The sequence below is a fragment of the Lepidochelys olivacea genome, assembly GCF_965140295.1.
Source record: "Lepidochelys olivacea isolate rLepOli2 genome assembly, chromosome: 25".
Classification (NCBI taxonomy): domain Eukaryota; kingdom Metazoa; phylum Chordata; order Testudines; family Cheloniidae; genus Lepidochelys; species Lepidochelys olivacea.
This window is the reverse complement of record NC_140435.1, coordinates 8,959,178-8,984,967: the sequence shown is the minus strand read 5'-3', so window position 1 is coordinate 8,984,967 and position 25,790 is coordinate 8,959,178. Positions and strand designations below refer to the sequence as shown.

At 39.1% G+C, this 25,790-nt stretch overlaps 1 protein-coding gene across 1 annotated transcript in view; it reads left to right on the top strand.

The window, feature by feature from the left end:
- AP3D1 (adaptor related protein complex 3 subunit delta 1) overlaps nt 1–25,790 on the top strand; it is a 73,329-nt gene that overhangs the window by 11,354 nt on the left and 36,185 nt on the right. The window contains exons 2-6 of the mRNA XM_084614649.1: nt 19,546–19,641; nt 20,958–21,038; nt 22,015–22,095; nt 23,972–24,079; nt 25,421–25,550. Of these exons, the coding sequence (XP_084470775.1) occupies nt 19,546–19,641; nt 20,958–21,038; nt 22,015–22,095; nt 23,972–24,079; nt 25,421–25,550 (496 nt within the window). The remainder of the gene's footprint in view (nt 1–19,545; nt 19,642–20,957; nt 21,039–22,014; nt 22,096–23,971; nt 24,080–25,420; nt 25,551–25,790) is intronic.

Below are 25,790 nucleotides of genomic sequence, written 5' to 3'. Positions count from 1 at the left end.
ATGTGCCAGGCAAAAATGAACTTTTGGAGCAAACAGGTGGGTTTCCTAGGAAATCTCTAGGGCAGGGGTCGGCAACCTTTCAGAAGTGGTGTGCCGAGTCTTCATTTATTCACTCTAATTTAAGGTTTTGCGTGCCAGTAATACAGTCTAATGTTTTTAGAAGGTCTCTTTCTATAAGTCTATAATATATAACTAAACTATTATTGTATGTAAATAAGGTTTTTAAAACATTTAAGAAGCTTCATTTAAAATTAAATTAAAATGCAGAGTCCCCCGGACCAGTGGCCAGGACCCAGGCAGTGTGAATGCCACTGAAAATCGGCTTGCACGCCGCCTTTGGCACGCATGCCATAGTTTGCCTAGCCCTGTTCTAGGGTGAGGTGTAGGCAAATACACGCCCTTCAGTTATGCAAAGACCTAGCTTTTCAAAGTTTTGCCCTAAGGAGGGGACCTTTGTCTGCTCATCTTCTGTTACATGAGGACAAAATCAAAGGCACAAACTGTATAAAGTTCAAAATGAACTGTTCATGGGGTTCTTGTTCTGTGCTAACAGCTGTTATGAACTTGCAACCACAGGAAAAAACCCTTGGTGGGATTTGAAGGACTGATCACCGTCAGATTCCTTGTTGGAATTGGGGGTGATCTCTGGTAAGCTTATTAGTATCCATTTAGGTTCATTTATTTTTAATATGTCTTCTCTGTAGTGCTTTCACCTTAAGAATAAATGTGCTTGCTTAGAAAGGCTGTGTGGTGTCTTAAAACAAGGGGCAATTATGCTGTTTATAGCCTCTGAGGAGAAAGCAAAACAGGCCTCTTAGGCAGTTTGACTTGCTGGGGGACTCATGGTAAGTAGGGAACTGTGCGGCCAGGAAAAATACTGGTCAAGAAGGAGAGAGACATGGGTCATCACCCAAGACGGCTGGCAGCTGAGGAGCTGGGAGCCTAGAGTCCTTGCGATTGGTGGACCATGAGCAGAATATACAGGTTCAGTTGCCCTAAACTGTGAAAATGGCTATGGCAATATTTTAGAATCACGTTAAATATATCTGTGAAAAAGGCTTCAGGAAGATAATATCTAGGTGACTTTAACCATTGGCCAAAATGTCAATTACAGAAATAGTTCATGGAACACAGTTTAGCGCTATTATTTTACCCTTTATCACGTTTCTTTGTTCAGATGAGTCTTTCTTTGCATTCAGGTTTAGATACTGTTGATCTAATAGTTAAACTTCACTTTTCCATCCCATGTAGGTTTGTATTTGATAAAATGTTAGTGGTAAGTGCATGTTAATATAGTTGGATAAGAAAGCTCTTTAGTTTTTATTGTTTTTCACAGTAAACGTAAGCCTGAATGAATTGTATCACTTCCCGCTATAACAAGTGAGTGACTTGTCTTCACTTTATTAAGGACTATAAGTTTGGTTTGAACAGGTGAGATAATTGTCCATCTGCTTGTTCTACAGACTTGAATTGTGGAACAATTGCAAAAAAGCATTTGTTAGTGGATAATAAAGAACAGCCACTTGACATGAGCCATTCTCATTTTCATTATCCAGCTCAACTTTATGGTTTACAAAATCTAGTGGCTTAGCATGTATTTCAAGCAGTTGTGTGACGAGAACAATATAGATTACTTTTTTGGACATGATCTTTTCTGCGCCCCTAACAAAAGGTTTATTTGTATATGGCTAAGCATGCTTTCACCAAAGCCTGATATGCTGTACAGAAGTGTAGAAATCTATCTGGCTCCATGCTGCTTAGTGGAAGGTTAAAGGGAGTCAGAAAACTCTGATATGTGAAATGTTTTTTCTTAAAAATCCATCCACAAATTGTTACTCATTTGGGAAATACTCAGTTTGATTTTCTGTTGGCCTCAAAGTTGAGTCTGAAGATGGAGAATAGCTGTTTAGTTAAAAAAAAAAAAAAAATTTCACCTCTGTAATATCAGGCATGTCAGGTCTTGTTGTTGTCCTTTTGTAGAGGACTCCTTGGTGGACCCAGAGAAGCTTTCCCAGGCCTTGATTGATAGCAACTATAACTGAGGTCTTTTGTTATGCTTTTGAGTTAAATAAGGCATTTAGAGCTTTAAAGTCTGTGTGATTTTTTTGATTCAATCAGATTTCACTTGCTTGGTAACTATCATAGTCTATTAATTCCTCAGTCCTCCATAGCCTTCCCAGAAGAACAAGAGAGTTGTAACCATTTAAAATGCTTCACACAAACCCTTTTAGAAAGACGCAAAGAAGGTAAAACTAACTTTTGCCTTTACATCTGTTGCCTGAACTGAAATGGGTTTTGTTCTTCATTTCATTTTTATTTTACCTACCAAAATGAGCAACCTGTTGCCAATGAGACATTGGGATATTTGTGAGAGGTAATTGCCATTCTCAGTTTCTTGAATTATTTTTCTTGACCAGAATGATAGTTTCCTATATTGTTTTTTCTTCTATAGTAAGTATGGGCATTTTTGGTGTGCTAATTTTACTAGTTCTGCTTTGTCTTTATACAGTGTTTGTCTTTGCATTTTTTACTGTTAAGGGTTCATTTTGAGCAAATGTGCTTATTTGTATAAACTGTACTTAATTTATCAACTTATTGCTTCTGCATGTGGACATCTTTGACTCTGTAAAATAATACAGAATTAACAAATATATGTCTAAAAATACTCTGTGCAACCACTCATATTCTTCTGCAAAATATTCCAAAGATCAATTAAAAGCTTGATCAAACAGATGTCTACAAAGGTAGGTGCTTTGTCTGCCACATATTTGGAAGGTTTTTTCCTGCTCTAGTGCAAAGTGGGGAACAACTAAGACTCTTGAGAATTGTCTAATAGGAATACTGATCACTAAATCAATTGCTATACACTCAAGTTGACAGCTACTGGAGACTTACCTGTAATTAAATGGTATATCCTAAATTTATTTACAGTGTTCGTTTGCAGACTTATATTACCAAAAATGGCCAGTATATTCTTAATATGTACATGAATCTAGGCCTCAACATATAATATGGCAATGGGCAACTTAGAAATGAAGATGATACATTGTGAAAAATAAGAACATCCTTCAGTTAGACAAATTACTGTCTTTTAAGAGAGATTACATAGAGGTTAATGTGATGGATATTTTAGAAATTCATGTAGGTGGATGATTGTCTAGCGAGGTTGGTGCCATATCCTGTTGCCATTTATAGGAAAGAATATATTGTGAGAGCTGTTACATGGCATTTAGATAACTTTTTTTCCTCTCCATTCAGAAGAGAATCAGAGAAATAGAGATGGAAGATACCTATTAGATCATCTTGGTGTTCTGTGACCAGTATTATCTCATTGTTTCCTTGTAATCCCCTGTCTATCTATCTGTTGTCTCTTGTTTTGTACTTAAATTGTAAATTCTTCGGAGGAGGGACTGTCTTTTTGCTCTATATTTGTACAGAGCCTAGCACAGTGAGGTCCTGGTCCGTGACTGGGGCTCCTGAGGGTTACAATGATGAAAATCTTGTCCATTCCTTTATTAGAATTGTTCTCTATCTAGATCACAGTTTCTTGTGCTTTGTCCAGTTTATTCCTAAAGTGCTAAAAGACGGGGCTTCCAACCTTTTCCTTTGGATAGTATTCCACAATCTTAGAGCTCTTTACCTAATTTTCCTTTTTTTCCCTAAAGCTTGGAGAAATAGGATTAATAGCATTGCTGTGTTGCTCAGGCAGTATAAAAAATCCACATTCCTGAGTGATGTTGTTTAAATTGACCTAATCCCCTGTGTAGACAGCAGTAGGGGGAGGGATAGGTCAGTGGTTTGAGCATTGGTCTGCTAAACCCAGGGCTGTGAGTTCAATCCTTGAGGGGGTCATTTAGGGATCTGGGGCAAAAATTGGGGTTTGGTCCTGCTTTGAGCAGGGGGTTGGACTAGATGACCTCCTGAGGTCCCTTCCAACCCTGATATTCTATGAATGGAAGAGTTCTTCTGTCAACATAGCTACCGCCTCTTGGGGAGGTGGAGTGCATATACCACCAGGAAAACCACTCCAGTCAGTGTAGGTAGTGTCTACACTGAAGCATTACAGCGGCACTGCTGTAGCCCTTCCGGTGTAGACAAGCCCTTAGCCTAAAAGCATCCAAGCAAACATTTAAAAGTATAGAACAGCCTTGGAATATTGTGGTAGGCCGAAAAGTCACTAAATGAAATAGGCTGTCAGCCAATGTCTTTAATACTTGGAGGATAGAAATACCTTTTTAATTAGGCATTGGATAAAATGTGGCATTGGGAGGACAAATATGCCTCCATTTTCCCCATGTAATTCAGAGCCTCAAATGTGTATTGTTACTGGCAGAACTTAGCTCAGTGGCATTCCTGTTTGCCAGTATGTAACACAATAAGTGGGACTGCCATACCAGATCAATTCTGATACCTCAGGAAATGTTCTAAGCATCAGTGGGGGAAAATGGGAGACCTATGAAGCCTTTGCCAGCTATTTAACACAACCACAAAGAGGTGGTGGAGGTGGAGAGTGTACAGCTGCAAGGTATCCCTGGTGTGTGCAATAGGCTCAGCCTACACAAGCTATTAAATAGTATGTGACTTCCCCATCGTGCTTATATCACTATTTGTATATTACTTTTCATATTAATATTGGAATTGTCTTGTTAAGAATTATTTTGCCTAGCATATTCTCACTTGATTGATTAGTATTCTACAAATATTTTGTGTTTTGCCTGTTCCACAGGTGTGTAGCAGTTTGGAAGATTCCTAATCAGCCTCTTTAAGTGGGAACTGAACTAATCTTTCACCTGCCTAATTGTCTCAAATCTACTGTTGGGAAAACATTAGTGTCTGTAAACTCTTGACTTTTCTTGCAGGCAGCTTCTAGTTTACAAGATACTTTAAGATAAAATAGTTTTATAATGAAATATTTGTTTTGATTGAAATTTCACCTAAAAAGGAATCAAATAAGTAGTTCTTGTGTAAACTAGGCCCTTTGTTGTGTGACTGCAGACTCCAACACCTGTTTTAAAAGGTAACACATGTGCTGTCTTTTTATAATGGCAGGTGGTCCCAACAATCTCACTTTATATGGTCTCTGGGTTTTTAGGAATGCATCTTATTTTACAGTCAATACTTGCTCTCCAGTAACCCTACAGGTAAAAACAGTTACTGGAAACTGAGCAGCCTTTTATTTTTGTCTACACTGTGAATAGTGCCTGTTAACTTGGACTTTGTATTTATTAGCCATCTGGAGTAGACCTAACAAAAACAGGTCAATAGGATTCTCTCTTTAGGCCTCCATACTATAAGCAATAGCCTAAGAAATAGAATTAATTTTTTCTCATTCCAGAATGTTGTTCTTCAGGCAGAATCTGTAACATCTGACCCATTGCATTGCTAAACCTCATCTTACTCTTTCTATCTTATTGTGACAGGAATACTTGCATATGGTTCTGAGTCTAAATCAATTTGGAATTCTGCTTGTTTTGAAACTTGTGTTCCTGTGTGAGAGATGGGTTTATTCCGCCTAAATTTATTAATATTCAGGTGATAATTTATGTAGTAGGACATGCAACCACAAGAGGTTTCTAGATTTGGGGATATTACATCTGTAATGCTTCCGATTCTGCTGCTGTAGAGGCAACCATTCAAAGAAGCAGCATGAATCTGAAGTCATTGATAACCTGATTTTTGCTTTTGTCAGACATCAATGAAATTATTTTGTGTTCCATGTGGAAGCTGGAAGGCAGTCAGTATTTACAAACTGCAGAAAAGCAAAATGATGAGGCTAGCTTATTATTTTCAAAGTTCTAAGGAGATGTTATAGTACAGGTGTTAAACCCAATAAAAAATGCAGTCAGTCCTCCATTTACCTTTGCTGGCATGTAAGAGACTCTGGAATTAGCATTTTCACACATGTTGTTTTGCATTGAAGTAGAGTGGTGAGATAATTAAAACTTGTGTATCTAAAGTCAATCTTTTCAGGTAGTCAACCACTGTACTTAAAGTGTTTAAAAAAAAAAAAGTCATGACTTCCTGTATCTACTCTTAGAGAAAGTGTAAAAAATGTATATATATCCCTGATAAACCTATGTAACTTGTCTGTTTCAGGAGCTTGATAGAAAATACTTGACTCTGAAGTGTCATTGTGTGGGGGACAGTAAGGAAGTGAGATTTTTGTTTCAGAATGTAATAAAATTTTCAACTCCTCATGACCCTCCCCAGGGATCATGATCCACTGGTTGGGAAATGCTGGTGTAGACAAATGCTTTGCAGACCATTTAAAGCTGCATGCAGGTTCCTTAATGGGAAAGGAGTGAGATCAAGTAGAACATGTATCTGATGTGCTATAGGAGGACTGTAGTTTTCCTCAATACATTTCCAAAGTTGTAAAGGATATTGTCAAATAAGAGAGATTTGTTTGTGTAGTTAGTAAGATTAAAAATTAACAGACCCCTTTTTCATTGGGGTAGTCTTCTTGATGTGTTAAAATCTTGAATGACGACTTTACCACACCAACTAGTCACTACTTTGTATCTATTTGTAAATAGGACTTCTAATGCATTTGAGAGGATCTATATTGTTATAAGAAAAGGAGTACTTGTGGCACCTTAGAGACTAACCAATTTATTTGAGCATAAGCTTTCGTGAGCTACAGCTCACTTCATCGGATGCTGTAGCTCACGAAAGCTTATGCTCAAATAAATTGGTTAGTCTCTAAGGTGCCACAAGTACTCCTTTTCTTTTTGTGAATACAGACTAACACGGCTGCTACTCTGAAACCTATATAGTTATAGTAAAAGTAAAACTGGTCATTTTTAGAGCAACATGCCAGGAGTCACATTATTGATTTACAGTACAGAAACTGACATGCTAGCTGTCAAGATGTAGTTGTACCTTTAAAAAAAAAAAATAGTACTGAACATCAGTTTGTAGGTGAAATAAATCAGTTCTTAGAACTTGGCTTCACTTCCTGTGCACCAGGAATTGTGATCAAGGTTTCTGATGCAATCCTGAGTGGTGGTTGAAACATTCAACGCTATACTTATATTATAAAGTTAAATGTAACCAGCCATGCAAATGTTGGCTTCATAGTGACCACAAATTATGCAGTACAGCAAAGATGACAGCCTTCCAGTTTTTAGTGCAGCTACCTTTCAGGAAGACACCTCTTAAGTTCTCTAATTCAAAATCATGCTGTATTTGAGAGAGAGGATAGAATGAAGCTATGTCAACACTTAAAGTACTACAACGGCACAGCTGTAGAGTTTCAGTTTAGACAATACAGCGACAGGAGGGGTTCTTCTGGCACTATAGGTAATCCACCTCCCTGAGATGCATTAGCTAGGTTGACAGAAGAATTCTTCTGTTGATCTAGTGCTGTCCATGCCGTGGGGGGTTAGGTCGTCTGTCTGTCACTCGGGTGAGGATTTTTTAGTGTAGACCAGCCCTGAGCCTGCAAGGTAAAATGGCAAAGGCTGACCTTTAAGTATCAAATATTGATCACTGAAATATAATTCCTCAGTACTACAAGAACATTATATTAATGCAGAATATTAAAAAATTCTGTAGGGCACATGAATAATTCCCTGAGATCCTAAAGATTAATTTTGGTAGCAAATTCAGACCTACTGCAAAAGGTACAATAATATAAAATATTTCTTCCCTTGCAGAACACAAGTGTGGCCTTTTTTAAAAAGCCCTCTCCAATCTGAACAGAAAATCCAAGGTTTCATTGATTCGGCTTGTTTTCCATCGGTTCACGTTGGCAGCTTGATGCCAGTCTAAGGATTTGATGCTGCTCCATAATTCTACCACATTTATGTTCTGTCACATCCCAACTTGCTTAAAGTTCCGTGAAAAATATAGTAAAGTTCCTGTATGTATCTCTGTGGTTGGCAAATAACTTGTGGTGTAGACTTTTGAGTCATAAAGGTTTCTTAAGGAAGGATCCTGTCATCTTCTTTCTTGAGGGCAAGTAGTACAGTTAATTACCTTTATTTCCAGCATTTTAAGAAGTTTAGAGGGTACCTGGAATTTCTAAATTATAAATTCTTTAGGGGCAGGGATTGTATTTCATTATTTGCATGTACAGCACAATGGGGCTACAATCACTGAGTGAACTTGCTACTATAATGCAAATAAAGTAGTCTTGAGGCCACATCTTCAGCAAATATAAATTTTCATAGCTCCTTTGGCGTCATTGGAAGATCTAGCCCAGTGTGTGCCCAGGATGAACAAAAATTGGCAAAACTTTTCTTCAAAAGTGAGTGCGATTTTCTGATAATGCATCAAAACTAAATCAGACACATTTGTGGAACACCTTGGAGTAAAAAACCATGAAGAAATCTCTCACACAGTATAATATTTGACAGTGTTTTTTTTCTATTTTTAAAGTTAAGACGTAACTATCTTACAGCTATTGTTAATGAGAGAAGTTATTCAAACTACAGGTTTTTAATCTAATTTATTTAGCACTGTTTGCTGTTAAATTGTATTTCCTCTGGACAACGAAAATATGCTGATCAGTTTTACTTCTGTTCATTATCAATTACTACTTAACTTTACCTTTAGTTTCTCCTTCCCTGTCTTACTGCAATGTTTCAGTTTCGAGCACTGTAGAGGATTATTGGTTTGTGTAAAACCTTGTCCTTTAAAGCCTGCATTTTGAACCAGATTTGTTCTGATGATGATTGTGTGTCCATATGAAATGCCCCCTTCTTTGAGAGAGCCAAGATACTTCTGTTTCAATTTCTGCTGTTTATTTACAGCCCTGCTTCATTGGATTATCAGGCAGCAAACATTGTTACCGGCATAGATGAGACTATATTTTGTTTAAAGCAGAAGCAGTTTTGAGAGTGGTTTTGCCTCCAAGCATTGGAGTACTCTCAAATGGCTGGTATCCAAATATTTCTTAAGGCTGTCAAATAGACCTGATGATGATTTTTTGGTTGCCGTTGCTATAGGCTTTTCAGAAATCATGTGATGGGTCATGTGATCTCATGAATCAAAGCTTCCACATTGCTGAGAGTCACTTTAACTTTAGACAAGTCTGAGTTCTATAGCATTTCTCCCCTCCATCTAGAATTTTTTAAAATAAAAACAGATGACACATGAATGAGGTTTTATAGATGACCTCAGTTGTTTGTTCCCATCTTCCTACTTATTTCTTCCTCTCCAACTCATGATATGGGAACCACTTATTTGAGAGACCATCTCACTTGTTACCACGTTCACAAAATTAACCAGTGTTCACTGCCCCTCCCAGAAAACAAACAACCCTATGCCAAAAAGAGTTTTTCATTCTGAAAATAGAGAAGAGTCAGATACTCCATGAAGTATTGCTCTTACATGGAGGGCACTTTGATACCACACTGATGGGCAGCAGTGTAAAACCCTAAGACAAATCAATAGTGGCAGATCCAATGGGGTTGGGGGTCTGAAGAACTGGTTGATACTAGGGATTAGTGCAAGACCTTGACTTCAGACCTTTCTCTGCCTCTGGTGCTTTGCCAGAAAATAGCAGCCTTAAGGGCATGATGCAAGTCACACTTAGTTTAGCAACTTTTGATTGTTGTGTGGTTGCTTGAACTGTTGACTTAAAATTACTGACAAGGGTCGCATTAATGTATTAAATTTTGTGTAAGTTGCCATGGCGATGTATGCTCTAAAATACTGGTGTCCTTGGCAGCTCCTCTGAAATACTGAGTCTAAAGCAAATGAGAATAGAGACTTAAATGTAAAGAAGCACATACTCTGGGATATAACTGTTAAATTAGACAGTTCAATAAATGTTAATCAGCTACAAAAATTCACCTGCACTTCAGATGCTTCACTCTTGCCAGGATGAAGTGTGATGTTGCAAGAAAAGTGTGACTTGTGAGAAAATGAAACACTGGGGAAATGAAAGTCTTGAGTTTGTGCTTTGGTTTCTTACAAAAACCTGTTTCGTAGGGATTGTGACAGTCAAGGATGGGATTTATGCATCCCGTCTTTGCCTCTCCAATATAATCAATTTCATTTTTCTGCATTAATTTAAAATATTTGCGCTTTCAAACTTACGGAATTTAGGCAGTTTCTTGAATCAGTGGTTGCACATCTTTAAGTGTGGAAATAATGCTTACCGTGTGTGTGCGCGTATATTAATGCTTACCACATATGTTTGGGGGTGTGTGTGTGTATACATACATAATACCCCTCTCCTAATACATATATAAGGAGAGGGCTATTATGACTTCATGCTTTATCCCCAGTTTTGCTAAGTAATTACTGTGTACATCTTCATTTTTCACTTGAATTTTAGCTATACTGCCATGAAAATGTTTCTGCAATCTTTTTTTTCCTTCTGTTTTTTCATATGGTTCTCAATCACCAAGGTGATTGCAGCAGTATTTTGCCTGGGGAGTGTTCCTCTTGGGATACCAGCCAGATTAAAGGATCAGAAGTATTTTTACCTTTCACTTAATATGAAGTCGTCTTTTCCCTGTATAATCCTATCTGTATCCTTCAACTTTTGACTGAAGTTGTCCATCTTCTGCTGGATTTGCAGTGATCTGCTAAAGCATAGAGGTCATTCTATTAGGGCTTACTGTTTGTGGCTCCTCAGGTTCTTAACTGGCTCAAAGATTGAAAGGTCTATTTTAATTACTTAGTTTGTGCCCCAATATATGGTGGTCTTACATGCGGTGCCTAAAAGGCAAGATACATAAATATCATAAAAAGAAAAGGAGTACTTGTGGCACCTTAGAGACTAACCAGTTTATTTGAGCATAAGCTTTCATGAGCTACAGCTTATGCTCATATAAATTGGTTAGTCTCTAAGGTGCCACTAGAAAAGGAGTACTTATGACTCCTTAGACTAACCAATTTATCTGAGCATAAGCTTTCGTGAGCTACAGCTCACTTCATCGGATGAGCTGTAGCTCACGAAAGCTTATGCTCAGATAAATTGGTTAGTCTCTAAGGTGCCACAAATACTCCTTTTCTTTTTGCAAATACAGACTAACATGCTATTACTCTGTAAGGTGCCACTAGTACACCTTTTCTTTTTGCAAATACAGACTAACACGGCTGCTACTCTGAAAGCTATAAATATCATAGGTAACTAGCCAGAAAATATGAGCAGCTGACTAGCATGCTTGGATCACTTAAAAAGAGGCTTTTATGGAACCAAAAGCAGAATTTAAAAATTGAAGCTGTGACCATTGTTGAATATGATATTTAAGAGGGTAGTGTGTTTGCCCTCTCTGGTAGGGCTAATCTATACTTGGAAGAAGTGGACCCCAAAATAAAATGCTTTAAATGAGCTCTGCGTACTCCTTTCTGAAAAGCACTTAGCTACATTTAATGTAGAGCACCTTTGATCACAAAATCTCAAAATTGCTTTAGAGAAGTCTAAGGGTATGTCTGTACTGCAGCTGGGAGCATGCCTCTCACCCATGGCAGGCAGATGTGCACTAGATCTGCTTGAGCTCGTGCTAAAAACAAACATTATGATCACTGCATCATAGACTAGCTTCTCAAGTACAGACAGGCTTGAACTCAGACTGCTAGCCTGTGCTGCAGTGTTCACACCACTGTCCTTCACGCAGTAGCTCAGCATATGTCTGTCTACCTCAGGGGTCTCAAACTCAAATGACCACGAGGGCCACATGAGGACTAGTACATTGGCCCGAGGGCTGCACCACTGACTGCCGCCCCCGCCCCCACCCCTTCCCTGCCCCCATTCCATCCCCTTCCCTGAAATCCCCACCCCAACTCTGCCCCCCTCCCTGCTCCCAGGGGGTACAGGAGGGGTGTAGAGTGCGTCAGGGGACTCAGGGCAGGGGGTCGGGGCGCAGGGTGCAGCAGGGGGTTGGGGTGCAGCAGGAGGGGCATCCTTCCCTCAATTCTAGTGCTGTTCAGTGCCACGTACCCCGCAAGCTGTACACTTGGGGTTTGTCTAAACACGGAGGGCTAGTCTACGCTGGCAACGTTAAGTGCTGCCGCAGCAGCTCTTTAACATGGCTTGTGTAGTCGCAGCAGAGCGCTGGGAGAGAGTTCTCCAAGCACTCTAGAAAAGCCACCTCCATGAGGGGCGTAGCTCCCAGCGCTGGTGCACTGTTTATGCTGGCGCTTTACAGCGCTGAAACTTGCTGCACTAGGGGGGGTGGGGGGGTGTTTTTCATACCCCTGAGCAAGAAAGTTGAAGTGCTGTAAAGTGCCCATGTAGACAAGCCCAAAGGTTGTACTGCTTTAACTCTACTGTTATAGTTCATGTGGTAGAGGAGTCCTCCTAGTACGGACAATATGGGAGTTTTCTGTCTCTCTTGTGAATGTATATAGTGAATGATGGCATAGGTTGTAGACTAAATGAAATACCTTTCTGTTCACCACTACTCTCGTTCTTAAACACTTGAGGGTATGTCTACACAACAAAGAAAAACCTTTGGCTCTAGAACCCTGTGAGGCGGGAGGGTCCCAGAGTTCAGGCTCCAGTCCAAGACCAAAAGTCTACACAGCAATGAAACAGCCCCTGAGCCCAAGCCCCACAAGCCCCAGTTGGCTGGCCTATGCCAGGGGTTTTTTCTTTGCTGTGTAGACATAATCTGTGAGGCTTCGTGAAGGTCTGTGTCCCTAGCTGGCAGCTTTCACTTTGAATGTGCTCCTGAGATTCTTTCCTATTCAAGCATTTTTGTTTTTAATGGATGTTTATAGTCAATTTGAAAAAACCTATCAGTAAATGGACAAAATTAGATGCATTGATCAGTTTCTCTGCTTACTACACATGTGCTAATTTGAGTTATATATAGCTGCCCGAAAGAATGGGACTTATTTGGTACTCTGAGTAACACAAGATGAACTGGGGTTTCTTTTCAAATTCTCCTTGTGGCAAACATCTTGTCACCAGACTTTTGCTGACATGACCTCTATTTGCTTCATAACAGAAGAATAAAAGCATAAATGAGCACTAAAATATAATAGCCCTGGTATTAATGGACCTCTAGCACTTTGTGAGACTTCCGGCCAGAAGCAAAATGAGTTGAGCTGCCAGAGGTTATTAATGGCAATTTAAATATATTTCTTATCTTGTTGTCTTTGTTTCACCGCACCCTTTCATTGTTAGATATGGGTTGTGAAAGAGGACACTGACTCACAATTTCATGAGAATGAAATCTGTAACAGCAAAGTAGGGGATTAGCTTGCATTTTCAAAGATAAGTTTGGCATTCCAACAGTAAACTCTTAAATTAGATGTCAAGATTCCCTGGATTTGTTTTGGTATTGCCCCCTGACCTAAAAACCCCACACTTTATTTCCTTGATAAAAAACACTGAATTAACCTGTGGGTGGAAGTTGGGAGGATGAGTGAGGGCTGGCAAAGGTTTTCTGAAACAAAATACTCTTCAATAAGCTCTTTGGGGCAGGGACTGTATTTGTGTTGTGTTTGTAAAATGCCTGGGATAATGGAGTCCTACTCTATATGATTGGGGTCCCTAGCTGCTACGATAATCCAAATAATTCACTTTTAAGCATATTTATTCCTCAAATGTAAAAAGGCACACATTGGCCAAAATGAAAAGGTTGCAATTCTGTAAGTAAAACACAAGCACAATAATAGTCACTAGTTTACGAACTAGTTAGGCCTGTGTTTTTTGGACCTGCGCTTAGATTCTGATATATAGTAGAACCTCAGTGTTACGAGCACCTCGGGAATGGAGGTTGTTCGTAACTCTGAAATGTTCATAACTCTGAACAAAACATTATGGTGGTTCTTTCAAAAGTTTACACATGAACATTGACTTAATACTGCTTTGAAACTTTACTGTAAAGAAGGAAAATGCTGCTTTCCCTTTGTTTTTTTTAGCAGTTTATATTTATCACAGTACTGTACTGTTTGCTTTAATTTTTTTGCGGGGGGTCTATGCTGTTGCCTGATTGCGTACTTCCAGTTCCAAATAAGGTGTGTGGTTGACTGGTCAGTTCATAACTCTGGTGTTTGTATCTCTGAGGTGCTATTGTGCTCCCAGATTTGTATGATTTTTCAGCACCTAATCTGTTAAAGGTTCAACCAAACCAATCCAAATGTGCAAAAACTCTCTTGATTTCTGATCTGAGAGGACAGGAGTACAAGGGTTGTAAAAATAGCCAATGTTCTGTGCTCAGTTTCATAAACTTCTGTAGCTTTCTGTCACTTTGATGCAGTGAACTACGGCACAACCACATTCACAAATATTAATTTGAGGTAGAAATCTGCATTTTCAATTTTTAATGCTACAAATGAAGAAGGGAATTGGGAACTCAGGATTTTGTTTTTGTCAGTCATGTTTAGATTGAGCCCAGATATGTAAAAGCCTGTGTTCTTTTCTGTTTAGGAACCTGTTATGAAAACTTACCAAAGACACATGCAAGCCATTGAATCTTTCAATTATGGTTTTCTTTATTGACAGCGTGGGGGATATTGACTTTCTCACAGGGTGATGTTAGGCTTAATTTAATGTCCATAAAGAGTTTTGAGATATTGCTAGGATGGTGTCTGTTTTCTTGGGCTGAGGAAGGAGGATCTGCATTGTAGTCCTGGCATTGAAAGCTAGCACTGATGTTGCTTGCCAAGATACAGGAACTAGATACACACGTGAAAGATTCAATGACACCTGTTCCAGCACACTGCTACATGAACATAAAATATTTAAGGCAAGGTACGATGTATTGCTTAAGAGTTCAGTCGCCCATCATTGTATAAGAGAAACTGTCAGCATCTCCTGTCAGTGCATATTTATAAATATCAAAAGTTTTTGTTTAAACTCTTAAATTATGTTTTCTCTCCAATCTGTCTGAATGGGATTGTTTTCTATATAGTCTTTCATACTGTGGATATTTGAAATATGTTTACAAAGCAATTATTATGATGCTCAAAATGCTATGTATGAAGGCAAACTTGCATCCTAGGACATTAAAACAGTGTGGGTGAGACAGTGAGGTCATAATGTTTAAATTCTCCCTAGATAGCCCTGTAGACAGAGGAAACCTCTGTAGAATGAATAACTTAATTATAGAGACCCAGTGGTTAAGGTTTCAGTTGAGATTTGTACTTTAAAGCAGGGCCAATCCCTCTGTCTTGGGCATTTATGAATGAATTTGGTCTCCAAATTTGGAACAATGATTAATAGGAAAATTTTCAATGTAATATTACTAAGCAAATGTTGGGCAGGCAAAGGAAACGTTTAAAAAAAACCTCCTTTTTAAAAAATGTGCTTTACTTTGCATTTTTGGGGGTTCCTCTAGCTAAGCAATCACAGTCACCACATGCTGCAAACTTCACCCTTACCTGTTCTTGAATTATGCAACTTTTGGACTTTTTAAATTTAGTAAAACTTTTTTCAACTTTTGCTTAATTTGGACTTGTTCATTATCTCATTTTATCAAAATAAACTTATTACAGCGTTAGGTGACATCGTTTCAGGCCTCAAGATCTTGTAAAGGTCTTTCAGCAAAGGTAGGGAAGTGAAGACCCGATATTTTGATTTTTAAAGGGAAATAAAGTACAAGGGTTTTGTTTAAGTTGTAAAAGGCTAATAAACTTTTTTGCTTCATAGTTCACCTTAAAGGGAAACTGTCCGTTTAAATCACATTATAAACACATTTCAGGATCACTGATACTAACAGTTTAGTTTGAGTGAAAGAATTTTAAGTGATCTCCTTCATTATTTATTTATGCTGTATTCTGTTTTGCATTTGTGTGGACAACGAAGTCGCTTTCACTTTGTTTTAATCTGCTTCATTTTAAAGTACTGCAAGTTAGAGGTTCCAGACAAAGCAGGGGGAAGTTGCTATATAAGATCAAAGCTTTACAGTGGGCATTTTAAATAAAAACTAGGTTTTTATTAACTTTTGCTTTTACAAAAACTGAGCTTTAAATCAAACTTGAATGTAACATCCCTTTTAAAACCCCTTTGAACATAGTTACAAGCTGTAGAAATGGAAGCCAAGTTCCAGCCTTAATTCATCATTCTATCTTTAAGTCAAGATTGTCCCTTTTGTTACTTTTATTTTAATCTTATTTTGAAAGAGAAATACTGATAGTAAAATAAATTACTAAATTACAAATGTATGCTACTGAAGCTTTTGTCTTGTATGATTTGCTTAAAAAGTATAGGGCAATTTTTTGAGATTCTTTTTTCCCTAAATGGCTTATATATGTGGAAGGGAGATAGCATTAATGCTTTCATTCCCCTCCAAACTTCTCACTGCACTACCCAATGGCTGCAAAACTGTGAGGGCTAGCTGAACTAACTAGAATCAGAAGTGATCAACTTCTGTTTTTATCTCTTGTAACTTACAAAGTTTGTAACACTTATTTTGTGAAGATGGTGAGCCAGCAGAACTATTCCCAGATGGATCTCTGCTTAGTGATCTTGTATCCTGACAAAGATTTCCAATGTAAATGGTGCTATACCTTTAACTATAGTTGTATGAATGGTCACCATAATGCTGCTGCTTTGGAATGTGAACCGCTAAATTAATACACCCTTGCTACTTGCCCTAACTAGGATCACTCCATGATTTGTTTTTGCACTACAAATGTCTTTTTCTTGTCTGGATCTGCTATTTTATTAAAAAAAGAAAAGGAGTACTTGTGGCACCTTAGAGACTAACCAGTTTATTTGAGCATGAGCTTTCGTGAGCTACAGCTCACTTCATCGGATGCATACCGTGGAAACTGCAGCAGACATTATATACACACAGGGACCATGAAACAATACCTCCTCCCACCCCACTGTCCTGCTGGTAATAGCTTATCTAAAGTAATCATCAAGTTGGGCCATTTCCAGCACAAATCCAGGTTTTCTCACCCTCCGCCCGCCCTCCCCCCACCCCCAAAGAATAAATGGACACAAATCAGATGTCAAGAATTATAACATTCATAAACCAGTTGGAGAACACTTCAATCTCTCTGGTCACGCAATCACAGACATGAAGGTCGCTATCTTAAAACAAAAGGAGTACTTGTGGCACCTTAGAGACTAACCAATTTATTTGAGCATAAGCTTTCATGAGCTACAGCTCACTTCACGAAAGCTTATGCTCAAATAAATTGGTTAGTCTCTAAGGTGCCACAAGTACTCCTTTTCTTTTTGCGAATACAGACTAATACGGCTGTTACTCTGAAACCCATCTTAAAACAAAAAAACTTCAAATCCAGACTCCAGCCAGAAACTGCTGAATTGGAATTCATTTGCAAATTGGATATTATTAATTTAGGCTTAAATAGAGACTGGGAGTGGCTAAGTCATTATGCAAGGTAGCCTATTTCCCCTTGTTCCCCCCCCCCCCCCCCCCCAAATGTTCTGGTTAAACTTGGATTTAAACTTGGAGAGTGGTCAGTTTGGATGAGCTATTGCTAGCAGCAGAGTGAGTGAGTGTGTGTCCCCGGGAGGGGGTGTGTGTGAGAAGGCCCACCGTGATTACCATGCACATTGTAGGGAGAGTGGTCACTTTGGATAAGCTATTACCAGCAGGAGAGTGAGTTTGTGTGTGTGGTTTTTGGAGGGGGGTGAGAGAACCTGGATTTGTGCAGGAAATGGCCCACCTTGATTATCATACACATTGTGAAGAGAGTTGTCACTTTGGATGGGCTATTACCAGCAGGAGAGTGAGTTTGTGTATGGGGGGGTGGAGGGTGAGAAAACCTGGATTTGTGCTGGAAATGGCCCAACTCGATGATCACTTTAGATAAGCTATTACCAGCAGGACAGTGGGGTGGGAGGAGGTATTGTTTCATGGTCTCTGTGTGTATATAATGTCTTCTGCAGTTTCCACCGTATGCATCCGATGAAGTGCGCTGTAGCTCACGAAAGCTCATGCTCAAATAAATTGGTTAGTCTCTAAGGTGCCACAAGTACTCCTTTTCTTTTTGCGAATACAGACTAACATGGCTGTTACTCTGAAACCTATTTTATTAAAGATAATACAGCCTCCCTACTTCACTATCTGGTGACTAAATCCCATGACTTGAACCACAAGTATCACTCCAGCATTCTAAAAAAAGGCCAGAGAACCGTCAGGATTATGCAGTAATTCCAGTATAAAGAGAAGAAATATTAAGTAATGGCAGCAGACCAATGGATTTCCATATCCAACATTTCTCAGATGTAACTTGCTTTGGAAGTAAGTCGCTAGGGAGAACTACGTATGAATACCAAATAATTCATATATCTGTTTTTGACTCGATTCCTCTGACAGTTAATTTATATAGAATTATAAATACCCTGGTGTGCATGTGACTTTTTTTAGGGAAGGCTTTTTTTCTCCTTTGAAATCTTGGGTAGTATCTTGTAGATGCCTTTATAACGTTATTTTAATCAGAGTTAATCATCATGAATTGAAAGAATATCTGACTGAATTAAAGCCAATGTATAGAATAAAATATCTGCTTCAACAGACTTCTTAAAATGAAGTCTGTGTGCAGGAAGGACATGGCAAGTACATGATCCTTTAGAAAGAAAGAGTCTCCAAACGTTTAGCTGTAATGTATCATTTGGTTCTTTGGAGTTTCTGAGATATACGTATGAGTAAGCAGGTGCAAGAGATGTCAAATAATATAAAAAGGCAAAGTTATCCCTCTCTGACTGTAAAACTATCAAGGCAGTAGTCCATATACCCCTGTCTAAAGGGAAGAAATCAGATGAAATTAACAGTTGCTCCAGAATTACCTCCTAAAACTCTTCTACCCTGGCCCTGTGGTAGGAATAATGGTAATGTGGGCTGCATATTTGGGGTGCTGAATGTATAAATACGCAAAGAAAGACTGGGTTATTGGCTCCCTCTGGAGCTGGTGGCTTATTCAGCTTTATTGGGAAATCATTTGGGGGTGGGAAGACTGAGAAACAAATGCCTTAAGTTGCTCAATAGTGACCCCTTCTGCTGTGCAAGCAGTAGCATTGAAGGGCTCCAAAGTCAGTCCTGTCTAGTTTTCAGCCAGAACAATTGTGGTTGTGACATGGATAGTTAAAGATGTATCATGGAGGATTTGAAAACGGGATCCTCAATGTGTAGGGGGTTCTATTAAGAAAATATAACTGAGTAGCCTACAATTATTTTTAATCAAGGAAACTAATATTGTGCTTTCTATAGTGCCTGGCATCCTAAATTCTCTTGTCACGTAATAAACAATTGCCAGTGGGGCAGATAACTAGTATGATCTACAAATGATGAAAGTAGAATCCTGATGCTAGACTTCTGCTCCTGCTGTTATATACACAACCTCCTAAAGCTTCTTTCCAGTTAAGCTTTTAAAGAGTGGCTCTGGGCTGAATTGATTTATTCACAGGAAATTGAAAGTAGATTTGAAGAAACATTTCAGCATACTTTTGGCTGTAACATTTAGCATGATGGTTTTGATTGGCAAGTAGTTTCTTCAGAATTGAATGCTTATCAAAACAGTGGGTTATTAAAATTTGTGATAAATTGGAAATGAGCAAACACACACTAAGGTCAGGTCCTGCTAAAGTACATGCAATCTGCAGAATGAAGAGTGGTTCATGTAACTGAGTATGAAAATAATAACTTTCTCTTCCCTCAGGCAAAGTACATCTCCCAGTGCATCGATGAGATTAAACAGGAGCTCAAGCAGGATAACATTGCAGTGAAAGCAAATGCAGTTTGCAAACTTACATATGTAAGTACCCTGCTAGGGTATAAAGTAACCATACCTTTTATTTTACTCTCTTGCTAACTGCCAACGGACTGTGAACTGTGCCTTCAGTTACTTTCCTTAATTTTACTTATGTAATATGACTTAAGCATATTTTCTGAAAGTGATTAAAAGGGTCACCAACTAAAAAAAATCACTCCTCTCTGGAGAATATTTACCTACTGGTGTTTACAGTATTTTTAGTGCTACTTGTATCTGAAAGGTTGGAGTTTCTTCATGTGTTTTGACAGCGCTTTGTACATAGAAGATGTTGCCATTTTTTTCTCTCTAGTCAGTCAACTTCTCTTTGCATGGGCCTTTCATGAAGCAGCAGGAAATAGAAAAATTATAAATACTTAATGTACAATAGGTTTAATACCCGAAATTACTCTTTTTGAACACTTGCTTAATTAAAAGGGACTTTTACTTGAAGCCTTTATACAGTAACTCCTCACTTAACGTTGTAATGATGTTCCTAAAAAATGCAACTTTAAGTGAAACGATGTTAAACGAATCCGGTTTTCCCATGAGATTTCATTTAAATGCAGGGGGTTAGGTTCCAAAGAAATTTGGGGGGGGGGCAGACAAAAGGCATTATATACTGTACTGTGGTTGGGAAGTGCTCCTGGCTTACCCACACAGCCACAGCCCGTTGCAGGCAAGGACGCTAGGAAGCACCTTCCCTGCAGCAGCAGTGGCAGCTTACCCGGAGAAGAACAGGCGCCAACTTTGCCGGGGGATGCTCCAGGCCCGCCTCTTCCCACCCCCACTCCACCTCCTCTCCAGAGCATGCCGCATCCCCGCTCCTTGCCGCCCTCCCCCTGAGAATGTCCTAAGCGCTGCCAAACAGCTGTTTGGTGGTGGGGGAAGCGCTCTGAGGGATGGGGAGGAGGCAGAGAAGAGGAACTTGTGCAATGCTCCCTTGTAAAGTCGCTGCTCTTCCACAAAATCTTACAAGCAGTGGACAGAGAAGGCAGCCAAACGACGTTATAAGGGAGCATTGCACAACTGTAAACGAGCATGGTCCCTAATTGAGCAGTGATGTAACTTTGAAACAACGGTAAGTGGGAGGATGTTAAGTGAGGAGTTACTGTATTCTGGGGGTGGGAGAAGATCAAATTAAATAGCCATGTGACTTTTCTGCTGTCCAGAACATATATTCTATAGTAGTATTACTGTACATCTTCTACCTGTAACAGTAACCTGTTTTTTTAAAAATTTCCTTGTTGTATTGGGTCTTGTATTTTGAAGTGTGATTCTTTTTTTTTTTTTTTTTTTTTTTTGGGCTCCTTTTTCAACAGTTACAGATGCTGGGCTATGACATCAGTTGGGCCGCATTCAATATTATTGAAGTAATGAGTGCATCGAAGTTTACATTCAAAGTAAGTGGTCTGTATATTTGAGTATTCTGGCCAACGCATCCATTATCAGCTGTATCATTCAATATAGACTGAAGTCATCCTACCTTTGCTTCTGGCAGTCAGACAGGACATAAAACATCAACATTACTTTCTTCAACCAGACATGCAGGGTGTATCCTTGTTTGTGATAGCCCTGGTCTCTGTTCTTCTGTGTAGGTTGCTTAAGGCTGCTCATCAGTTGGTGTATTTTCTTTTATTCATTATATTTTTTTGGAATGTTTTTTTCATGAGTTAGCATCTGAGGCTGGAAAAGGCCACAGCCTAGCCCAGGAAGGCTGGACAAAGCTTCTAGGCTTCTAGCTGTTGCTAGAGTGTTTCTCAAGAGCCAGGAAAGTAGGCCACCTCTCCAAAAGAGCACTACCATTCCAGCCAGAATGAGGCAGAGGGTCTGAACCAAATCTGCCATATAACTGCTGCTGCTAGGCCACCAGGCAACTTTCTTTAAAGTAAATTCATTGCTGGTGAATGGTACTGAATTGACAACCCAAGAGAGTGAAGCCCTCACTCCACCTGGCACACTGGCAGCAGAAGTGCAGCATTTCCCAGTTCCCCCTTCTGATGAGCCTGTGTTATTCTCGGGGGCCATCAACAGTTAGAGTGAAGTTCAGGCTCCTTGCCTCCTTGAAGCCTTGACCTCTGTAATGAGATGGACAGAGGAGACCGTGCCAATTGGAGTGGTGGTTTTAAAACCCTTGTGAGGTAGCTAAATTAGACCCATTTTACAGATGGGGAAGTTCAGAGGTAAAGCGACTGTTCTAAGTGCACACAAGCAATTTGTGCAAGGACAGCTCTAACCATTAGATGACACATTCTCAGTATATAATTCTGTAATATTCTAATTCTGCTGAAGGATTATCCAGTCCAATCTTTTGAAGATTCTGTGGAAAATCAACACTTGTGAATGACTCATTTCCTTCTGTTTTTCCTAATTGTGCAGAGAATTGGTTACCTAGCTGCCTCTCAGTGCTTTCATGAAGGGACTGATGTAATTATGCTGACTACCAATCAGATTAGAAAGGTAAGGTATTCGCTTCAATAGGAAGGAATTCAGACTGTTGTAAGGTGTTTATTCCGTCTTCCCACCTGGCATCTCAAAGCTGTATAAAATCTGTTTAATATAGAATGTAGGTATGTGAGCAAAGTAGTTGTCATTTGGCTCACATTCCAGCCTGATACCTGAGTTTGTCAGAGATTGATCCGAAAATTGACAGCCATTGTCAGATTGTTTTCCCCTTGGTGCATGCCCAACTGTCCGGGCTTGTTCAGGGTGCAAAGTGAACATGAAGATCCTAACTTTTCTTGGTGCTTCCAATATCACACATGCTAACACAAGAAGTTAATGGGTGGGGAGAGCGCTGCAGTATCTGAAAGGAACTGTGTAATTACCTAGTTACAAATGAGCTGGCTTTTTGGATCCACGAAAGGCTGCTTCGTCCAGCGCTGACAGACCCTTGACCTTCTCCCACATAATTATACAGAAAACAGGTGAACAGCAGCTGTTTCCATTAAGGCTGTTTATTCTTGTACTAACATGCTCAAATGTGTTATCTTTTGGTTTGGCATGGCATTCATTTTGTTACTTGTACAACATGGTTTTCACTTGCTCCAGAGAAAATTAGCGGAATGGGATTGTGTTCAGACTCTAACCTAAAGAACCAGTGTTCTTCTTTTAATTATATTTTAAACTATGTTCAGGTCTGACAGATAAGTCCTTTATTTTATAACTGTTCAGCTCTTTGTTATGAAGACTCTGCTATACTGGTATTCTCTAAATCACATTTTGTTACACGTCTCTTCCATTCTTTTTATTGATGTTTTTGTATTAAAACTATCTTTGTTTAGGCTCTTCTATGCTCCATTGACCTAGCTACTGTGTATTTAGAAGAGGGGACCGTCACCTTGCCCAAAGCATTAAAACCAAAATGAACTGTAGAGCTTTCACTTTCATTCATTCCAAACTGTGATTTTAATATTATTGCCAGCCTAATCTTTTTCCTTCACCCGCTGTGGGGTGCTGAAATGAAGTGTAAATTGCACACTGCCCCAAAGTCTGAACTATGTCTGGAACTCCCAATCATTGGAATGGGAATCTTAAATATTAAGCTTGCAAGTTCATATGGAAAACTTCATGCATTTTTATTCATGTTTTTATGCACGAATTGCCATATTTTTTAAGGACTGATCTTTTCATGACTGCTTTGTTTTAAAATCCTTGTCAGAATAAATTAAGGTACCAGTATAATGCAAATCTTAAACAGTCCTCTCAAATTGGAAATATCTAAGAGTATACAATATTTAATAAAAACAAAATAAAGAGAAAATTGACAAAATATGTATTCTGCAGTTTACCTGGTATCCTGTCTTTACTGCAAAGATAAACTGTAGTTAATGGGGACTTAGAAGACTACACTTACTATATTAGCTTAGCTGTATAGGAAGGTTAAACCAGGACACTATAGCAAACAATGGGCCCCACTGAAGTCAATGACAAAACTCCCACTGATTTCTGTAGGGTTAAGATTTCAGTCAAGATTTTTAATGACCCTAAACACTAGGAAAAATTTCCGTGTTTTCCAGAAGCATATGCAGCTTCTGAAATACCATGTGTGTTGTGCTCCCAATATTCTCTAGTTTAGTTATGTAGATTACATGTATTAAACTAGTGCCTAACCATCTCCGAGGATGAGTACTAATGAAGTGACAGTCTTATAAAAAAAAATCAGATAAGTAAATCCTCCCAAACCTGTCAGAGCAAATATCCTATAGAAAGGAAGCTCTGTTCTGTCTTTGTTAAACAGGGCAGTTTTATTCATTTATGTTTGAGATGTTTTTCTTTTACCCTGAGTTTTCTTTGAATAAATCAGAAGTTTTTAACCCTGTCTTTACTCTTTTAGGATCTGAGTAGCCCTAACCAGTATGATACTGGAGTAGCACTGACTGGTTTGTCCTGTTTTGTTACTCCAGATCTTGCCAGAGACTTGGCAAATGACATCATGACTCTGGTGAGTTGATAAAAAGTGAGCAAACATTTTTTCCATATGATTGTGTCTAGAATATATTTAGACTATTAGAAGCATACTCTTCCTTGTAAAATTTAAGAGTGCTATGCCTGAAAACTTGATAATTGGTTGTTAGCAGTTCTTGTGTCTCGGGAGCTTTACAGCTCCTGACTTGTGTAATCTCTTTCGCAGTTCATATCTCAAAGTTAGCAAACTAATTGTGCACCCAGAGTTCATTTTAGAAACTTGTCCAAGTGGGACCACAAACTACCAAGAACAAGTAGGTGATGTGCTTTTAAAGTGAGAATCATGCACTGACTTTATTGCTATGTTGGGTCAGGTAGTATAGTCCTCTTCCTCTTCGTCACTCCTACCACTTCACCATGCTCAGCTTGGCTCTTGAAGAGGAAGAGCAGCTTTGAGGACTTGAGTAACTCAGCCAGAGGTTAGGGGTCTATTACAGGAGTGGGTGGGTGAGGTTCTGTGGCCTAGAATGTGCAGGTCAGACTAGATGATTATGATGGTCCCTTCTGACCTTAAAGTATCAGTATATTAGGGGTGATGTTTCTGGTATAAGATGTGTTTTGTCCTCTTTCACGATGCGTACTCCGTTCAAGTGTTATTACCATTGTATGCTTCAGATGGGTCAGCAGCACTAGGTTTGCATTTGGGTGACCCAACCCCTTCAGATAGGGTATGGTAATGGAGATAAGCATTAATACATCCAGTGAGATTGCTACCTCCATAGGTGAAGGTGCTATTTAATGGTGAGGGAGGAGCAGTTTGGTTAAACAAGTTCTTTGATGTTTGAGACTCTGCTTCTTTCCTCTATCATATGTCACTATATTAGCTTGATTGCGTCTTATCACGTCTGCCCCTGTTGGCTGTACTTGAGACTGGATATGTTTCTGCCTTGAAGATCGCTGTTTGATGCTACTTGTTAGATTGAATAATAGGACTGGTTGAGTGCAGTGAATTTAAGAACAAGGTGACTGGCAACCTCTCTTTATCCTAGGCCAGTAGGGAGTACGTGCTCTACAGCACATTCAGAGTGGGAGTCTTATGGTTGAACCTTGAACCCTGGTCTTTTGTAAATCACACATCCTTGGCCAGCCCAAAGGGACTGCTTTGACTATTTGTTTTGACGTGCATGACTGACAATGTTTTGCTTTTTATCTTAAAATGCTGAGTGCACTAAAAGAGCAGCTGCATGGAAAGACTGCCCAACAGAATCAATTTTTATAGGTATTGCTGTGGAGGCGTTGACTAAAAATGATATCTTGAAAGAAACCTCTTGGGAAAGTGAGCATGTTAAGAGTCTGACTGTGGTTGTTTCACTAACAGATGTCTCACACAAAGCCTTATATCAGGAAGAAGGCAGTGTTAATCATGTACAAAGTGTTTTTGAAGTACCCTGAGTCCCTCCGTCCTGCATTCCCTCGCCTTAAAGAGAAACTGGAAGATCCAGATCCTGGTTAGTGAATTTTAATAAGCTACTATTATTGCAGAACGGGACCTTAGTGAAGACATGACGTTTTAGTGGCGGTTGATTCCTGAGAGGTGAGGTGAAGGTAACTGGTTACATGTTATAAGTTATTGCTGTACCTGTGGGCAGGCTCCTGAGCACTTAAAAGGATGTGATCAGATTAAAAACACATTTTGTGTTTTTAAAAAAAATTAAAAAGCCATTACTTGTTACTAGGCTGAATTAATG